The sequence below is a fragment of the Paramisgurnus dabryanus genome, chromosome 19, assembly GCF_030506205.2.
Source record: "Paramisgurnus dabryanus chromosome 19, PD_genome_1.1, whole genome shotgun sequence".
In the NCBI taxonomy this organism is placed as follows: Eukaryota; Metazoa; Chordata; class Actinopteri; order Cypriniformes; family Cobitidae; genus Paramisgurnus; species Paramisgurnus dabryanus.
In genome coordinates, this window is record NC_133355.1 from 22,209,423 (window position 1) to 22,217,173 (window position 7,751).

At 38.3% G+C, this 7,751-nt stretch overlaps 1 protein-coding gene across 1 annotated transcript; it reads right to left on the minus strand.

Moving 5' to 3' along the window:
* Nucleotides 1–1,424: 1,424 nt before the first annotated feature.
* psmg2 (proteasome (prosome, macropain) assembly chaperone 2) lies at nucleotides 1,425–5,656 on the minus strand. The gene is made up of 7 exons (XM_065293344.2): nucleotides 5,484–5,656; nucleotides 5,157–5,328; nucleotides 5,002–5,060; nucleotides 4,785–4,903; nucleotides 4,521–4,694; nucleotides 3,478–3,598; nucleotides 1,425–1,649 (listed from the first exon to the last, which is right to left on the minus strand). Exons 1-7 carry the CDS (start codon nucleotides 5,538–5,540, stop codon nucleotides 1,569–1,571), a joined length of 783 nt encoding a protein of 260 aa, XP_065149416.1. The 5' UTR covers nucleotides 5,541–5,656; the 3' UTR covers nucleotides 1,425–1,568.
* Nucleotides 5,657–7,751: the final 2,095 nt, after the last annotated feature.

Genomic DNA, 7,751 nt, shown 5'->3' on the forward strand with positions numbered 1-7,751 from the left:
ATTCTAAAAAAAACAGAACACATTGTTTTTTATATAAGTGTACGCACACAGGCGCCGCTCCGGACACTGCTCAAATCCCTGGCGTGCCACTCGCATAGTTTAACATTAAATAACATCATATTTGTCCCAAATCGTTAGCAATTAACATTTGCTGCTAACGTTTATTTTGCATTTTGAAGTAGACGCTATCTGACTAAGCTTGTGCTATGAACTACCATGTAATGCTAACTTAAAGGCGCTCTAAGCGAATTGAAGCGTTTTAGACCATAAAACATTTTTTGTTACATACCGGAAACATCTCCTCACTATCTGCTTGCTGCCTGTCCGCTGATCAAACTGTAAAAAAACGTGATCTCTGTAGACAGCCCAGGCTTCACAAACGGCAATAACAACACAGTGGCCAAACCTAGCATCACAAAACAAAACAAAGTGTTCCAGCCAACAAACGACAAGAAGGATTTGGGGGTGGGGGTTGGGCGTGTTCATGAAAGCACGGAAGGGAGGGGTTAGCTACGCTCCGTCTGTTTGAAAACAGTTTCAAACGTCAACAATAACTAATGTCTCGCAGATTCGCTTAGAGAGCCTTTAATGTCATAACTTTGTTTTTAACATTGTAATTAATTTAATGTTGAGGCGTACATCTCGACTGTGACATCACAGTTGGTGTTATGTTGAGATTGATCTGTTTTTCGGTGGTCTTTTCGGGACTTCCCGACCCCTGAGATCCTGTCCCACAATTCTATGCATGTGCGTGGGGAATATGATTGGTCGAGTTCGAAAAAATAAAATGGCAGCCAAGAAAGCGTCTGGAGCACAAATTTAGTGTAAATAAATGTATATTTTCACTTTTAAAACCTTTTAATTGCATTTCTAGCGAGAAATTACCATTGTTGTTTTTAATTATGTGATTAGTTAGCACAAAGGCGCTCTCTGTTTATATTTCAATTACGCTGCCTTTGAAGTGTATCCGAAAACTTTTCTCTTAAATGCCTTCATTCTACAGCACCTTTAAAATTACCATAAAATGTAAAAATATATTGGTGAACATTATATCACAGAGGCCCTAACAATTGGGGTTTCATATTGCAAAATACTTTCCTTTCTTTAAAATGTGAAGTTCTTTAAAAACCTTGACTTTTTGTGACAATATTTCATGTCTATCCTCAATGATCATCATGATGAGAAACACCATTGTGTTTTAAATGTATATAATTGCCCTTCAACATTTTCACTTTCTACCTCAAAAATGCAAATCGACACAAAACTGGTCACAGCATGTTTAGAGTAGCGTCACATTACAAGAACTGCGACTCTGCTGGGAAACTCGTGGCAAAGCGCCAAGCAGGTTTTGTCATCCAGTAGTGGGTGGAGAGAGATGAGAACAGCACGTCAGCATGACATTAAGGGTAAAAGACAACACACACTTGACTTTGCAAAAAACAATTTACTTATGTACAAGCAAAATACGCATTTTGAGTGGGATGGTTGTACATCAGTCCACATTGTTTACTCTGTTTAAAGTGGCCATTTAAAAAAAACACACACATCTGAGAGCCTGCACTGATGCTTCAGAAGAGAAGAGGTGGGATACCACTGCCGAACAGCAGACTCCATGAGGGAGGAACCCTCCACTGCACAGAGCCCTGTGTCTGAAAGAAAAACAAACATCCTCTGTAAATCATCATTTTAACTTTTGAAATCCAGTAATCACATTTTCCTAAGGTAACCTGTCATGCAAAAGCAAAATGACATGCAGGTGAGTAAATAATGACAGAATGTTAATTTTTCTACAAACTTTTCCTTTAATCCACCATTACAGTGATATTTCCTAAATAGGTAGATTTAATTTGGCGTTTTGTCTGCCATTACAATTTAATGGGACACTCCACTTTTTTTGAAAATATGTTTTTTTTCCAGCTCCCCTAGAGTTAAACATTTGATTTTCACCTTTTTGGAATCCATTCAGCAGATCTCCGGGTTTGGGGCTACCACTTTTAGCATAGCTTAGCATAATCCATTAAATCTGATTAGACCATTAGCATCGTGCAAAAAAGATAACCAAAGAGTTTTGATATTTTTCCTATTTAAAACTTGACTCTTCTGTAGTTGTGTATTAAGGACAGCAATGATATTACGCAGCGTCCGAAAATAGTCTTTTCCTTAGTAACTTTCAATGGCAGGGGACTATTTTCGGGCACTGCGTAATATCACTACGCCTGCTGCAGTCATGTTACAGCAGCAAAGTCCTTGATTATTTCCCCAGATTGAGAGTACATAGCCATATCTGCCTAGAAAATCGCAACTTTAAATTTTCCGTCGGTCTTAGTACACGATGTAACTACAGAAGAGTCCATTTTTAAATAGGAAAAATATCGAAACTCTTTGGTTATTTTTTAGCACGATGCTAATGGTCTAATCAGATTCAATGGATTATGCTAAGCTATGCTAAAAGTGCTAGCGCCAGACCCGGCAATCCGCTGAATGGATTCCAAAACAGTAAAAAATCAAATGTTTAACTCTAGGGAAGCTGGAAAATGAGGATATTTTTTTTTTAAAGTGGAGTTTCCCTTTAAGGCTGATTTATAGTTCTGCGTCGGACCTATGAGGTAGGCTCTATGGCATAGGCCATGCATCAGTTTTTATTTATACTTATGCATCGTTGTTCACGTCAAAGTGCAATTACATGTCGCTAGTAAGCAATGTCCACGGGTGTGTTACTGGTGTATACACAGTATCAAGGCAAAAGCTAAAAAGCAGCAACTTGTTGGGTACATTTTTGGAGAAGCATAAACAGTGACTTTTGTTGCAGTTATTAATACTCAACTTGGTCCATCTTTGTTTTTACTGTCACATGAGGAGATGCATTTTTTTTTTTTTTGCCCAAGGGAGGGGTTCTAGCAGACTAATCACAGCGCATGCGTTCTACATAGAATTGACATGTTACATTTTTTGGGAGGTGCGCCATACACTCAGCGCTGAAGTCAGCCTTTAGGTTCATCAGATAATACGAACCCAGTCTCATGGAGATGCATATAAATAGCACGAAGTGTGAAAATTCGTGCAATACATACGGCAAATTCCAATTTTGCATGCAAATGATATGCCAGTCCTTCCTACATATTTTTGTGTCGTTTTATGTATTGGTTTCTCAATTTTTTTCTTTTTTACTATTGTTGCTTGGGTTTGGGGTTAGAACAACTTTTTGTTACATAAAATGACATCCAAAGCCTAATTCTTACCCCAACTCCAAGCGACCAATATGAGAAACCAATACATAAAATGACACAAAAAGTGCCATTATAAGTGAATGGGAAGGACTGGCATCTCATATGCACGCAAAATTGGAATTTGGTGTATATATATTGCACAGGTTTTCATACTTTCACTTTGTGTGCTATTTATACGCATCTCCATGAGACTGGTTAGGATAATACACATAGTATGTGCCAAGTTCTGAACTCCAGTTTAATCACTTACAGGTTTTTCTAGCAGATGTAGCCAGTCATTGACTTTGTTAATAAGGGTATAAGCATCAGGAATGTTGTCCCCTTCTGAACAGAAGATCAGCACGACAGCCATAGAGATGTCTTCTGCACAGCTAAAATAAAAGAAATAAACCTCAGTCCAGGAATTTCCCATCAGTCATTCTTAGATTATCAATAAAACCGCTGATAAAGCGGTTAAAATATAATGGATATCCGTGTCTTACGTGGGCTGAAAGGAATTTAAAACTTTCCCAACACAAGTCACATGCAATAAATACAGCAAGGCTTATCTGACAGTTTTCGTCTCACAATTGATCTGCTAGTACAAGCCTGACATTTCACCATGCCTATAGAGGGTATGCACATGAAGTCACCTTTGGCAAAAGTGACACCGGTTACGCCCACTAAGTGGCAAAAAGTCCGAGCGACAGCATTAGCATAGCGTGAAAAACGCGTCTAAAATGGGAAAAGTAGTTGTGTGATCGACTGTGCTAACAGATTCAACAGAAATTTGGAGCGGTCTTTTTCCAGACGGCAAAAAACACTCAATGGAGAAGTAAATCAGTAGCAGTAGCCATATGTCAGGTATGTAAAATTTTGGGATTAAAAATACACCAATGAATACTCTTATTCTGTGTAATTGCAAAGTTTTGTCTTAATAAAAACAAAACATCCATTATGATGAGCCTTGTTTTACAAAGGTGGGATGGTTTAATAGTGTTAGGCAAGACAAACACATATGCCAGGAAAAGCAATGTCTGGCCATATGCCAATGTCCACAGATTACTGGTTGTTTGGCAAGTTGTTAGGGTCACTGTTAAGGCCAACTAAATTCAATATAAGCTGATAATAGTCAGTTTTACACGCGTTTTCGCAGCAGCCGCTATGAAAACCAGCCATTTTGTTAAATGATTTGCCACTCAACAGGGCGAGCTCCGAAGTGGTCACGTAGAAAAGTGACGTCTTTGCATACCCTCTATTCTCACCAATCTCTAATAATAAATGCAAACATTTTTGTTCACTTGCAAACCGTACCAGTCTGTGTAAAGGGCTTTGGTGATTCCTCCTCCAGGAATATAGAGTCGCTGCTCTGAGTCTGATATGTCGGGGAACACACTTATTCTCTCCATCTCCCTCCAGCCCAGTTCTTCTACTCTCTTGCCTTCCACCTTATGAAGAGACGGCGTCAACAGGTACCGCACAGAAATGCTGTTTAACAATAAGCAAACATAGTTACACAACACACTTGTGGATAAAAAGCTGATCTAGGCTTTAAAGCCGGGAAGTGTCATTCATTACCCAAAAAGTTGTTGGTCATCTCTCTGATAAGCATGACTGCTGGACAGAAGCACAGTTCTGAGGAATCCACAACTCTTCATCCAGGAAACAAGCAACTTTCTGAATGATCTCACCCTTGTCTATGATAAACAATTAACACTGTTTATTGTGTTAACAAGAGGCATACTGTAACTAACAGACTTTATCCCTTAACAAGCATATCTTTCCAATCACAAACCTGGATGATAGGTGCCCGTATCTGCAGTACAACCAGTTTTAAGTCACTGTGGGAGTATACTGCACAGAAACATATTCACACAACATTAAATACTTGCATTCACATGGACACAAAATAGACTGATATACAGGTTTAAATGCATATTATACAATTACCATCTGCGTTGGTACTAAGTTGGAATGCATCTTCAGTAGATGTAGCATAAGGGTTATTGCCAGCCATAGGAATGAGACAGTCTGTGTGGAAGTATCCCACTCTGGGCATGTTCAGTGTTGAGATGATGAGATCCGCTGCGAGCTGCCCCACATTTCCAACAGATACTGCAGGCTATGTACATACAAAATATAATAATAAAGAGTTGGCTGGGTGAAAGACTAAGTGAGCAATGTTTGTGAGATCATTGGATGCAGCTATTGTAGCTTGAACACATGCGTACTGATGAAGTTACAAAAAATATACTAACGAAGAAATCGTTTACGTACCATAATCAAAGTAAAGCCTTTGAAAGAAGGAACATCGTCCCCCGTTGATATAAACATTCTTATAATGAACTTTATCTGCTTTCAATGTAAAAGTAAAGTAATTTCACTTGATCTGTAGTGATTTTTACTTTCAGTTCACGGTACTGAGAAGGGACCTGAATCATGCCTCACAAGGATACCTCAATGCCTGATTAAAAACCTCCAAAACAGATCACAAACATGATTTGTGGCATAAAAACATATGTAATCCGTTTCAAACGCGAATAATAAATACAACATAGTAATATTTGTTTTATTTTCAATAAGCGTGACGGATATTTATAGTTGTTAATTTGCCGCCTGATTAAATTTAAACATTTCAAAATAAAGGTCCTTCAAACTTTAAGACTGAGAGCATTTTCCAATTGGAAGGTGATCATCCCCATAGATGATCATCCCTATGCCTTGTTACCTTTGAAGTTTATAACTCTTGATTTGTAAACTCAAAAAAAAGAAAAGAAAAGAAAAACAACGTAATTCTCTTTATCTGGAGCGACTCACTGTTTATGTGGCGTCCCCTTTACGAAGAGCACTTGAAGGGTGCATTATGCCGTTTGGAAAATGCTCTGAATATGTTTAAACAAAGATCTTATATTGACCTGACAAGAAGTGAAAACCAATACGTTAAAAATTAAATAAATTAATTCAACAAATTAATTTAATAAGTTCATTCGTGTCGCATTCTTATAAATCATTATGGTTTTTATGGCTAGAATTTGCGTTCCTAAAAGGAATGTTACAACAACACTAAAAACAGTTAAAGTTATCAGAAAACACGGATAGTTTATTCCAGTTGACAGCTGAACATTGGGTTCTTTTATTTCATTTTGACTTCTTTTTCGTTGTTCTGTGTATGTGCTGATGCATTTTCACCCCAAAATGGCGGCCGCACTACATAAACGCCACCTAGTGTCTGTCAGGTGTCTGTTACCTAAACGCATCATGGTTTTACCTCTCGAGGGCTGCGCCCAAGGCAAATACCCACACTTGCGAGGTTATGTTGGACAAAACAGATAACATTGACATTAAAAGAACAGTGTACAAATTGATTTTCAAGGACTTCTATTGCACTATTCAGGGCTGCCAACTTCTTAGTTCAGCTTGGAGTGAGATTTTTTTTTTGGGGGGGGGGGATAATTTTTTATATAAGTCCTAACCATTTGCCAATTGATAATAGTGTGGATTTTAGCTATTTCTGTGTTAAATAGTTGGAAAAGAATGCGTAAAAAAATCGAATCATATTTTAGAAATTAAATTGAAATAAAAGCTTTTGCTGAGTTTAAATGCCTGAGATTAGAGTCTTTATTATTATTTTATACATTTCTTGATTTCTATTATGCTTTCCTTCTAATAAAAGTGCCAAAAAAGTTCTTAAAATCTAATGAATACTGGTCTCTGTAAAATGTATAACTGCAGATAACAGCAGCTTTGATTCAGTTTATCCACTAAGAAAGAGAAGCAAGTGATGATTTGTGATTGGTGATAGAGGCACTGTCACAATCAAATAAACCAAATGAGTACTTTATATTAAACTACAGCAACAGATAATGTGCATGTCAAGACCATATAATTATATTTCGTATATATTATTGTTTATAGATGTCAAATATCAATTGACTTTTTTCTCTTTAATTAAAACCTGTAACAGCAAACATCACGCAGGCTTGTACTGCTTACAAACATGCACACGCGGGTGAGGGTTGATTAAAAAACCCTGTTTTCTGAGGGTATCTGCGTGCGTGGAATCCGGGCAAGTCTCTGCTTTTCATCCAGACCTTGACGCTTTGTGTGTTCGACTGCGGCGGAGCTGACTGATCAGCGTATGACATCAGAGTAACGCGAGAGCAAAGGTAAAGGCGGACTTACTTGTAACATTTCTCTAATTGCTCTCGCGGTACTCTGATGTCCTAGCTGCCGAACTTTCTGCGCAGCGCCACATAAAGTGAAATGCTCTTTGACTCTTTGCAGCAAAGTACCAGCAACATGAGAAGGGGATGGCACGCAAAAGACAGTGAAGGTACGCTAAAATATAAAAGTGTCAGTACTGCGAGCACTGGTTTATAGCTACTTACATCGTGCGTTGCTCTTTCACCATCGCGCAGCCGCGCACTCGCTCTGTAGTTTGTAGCTGACGCTCCGGCATCTGTAAACAATAACTCCGCCTTCTTTGATTTGATTGGCCTTCGCATCATTTTGACTTTGACGAGCGCTTTATGCTGATTGAGGCAC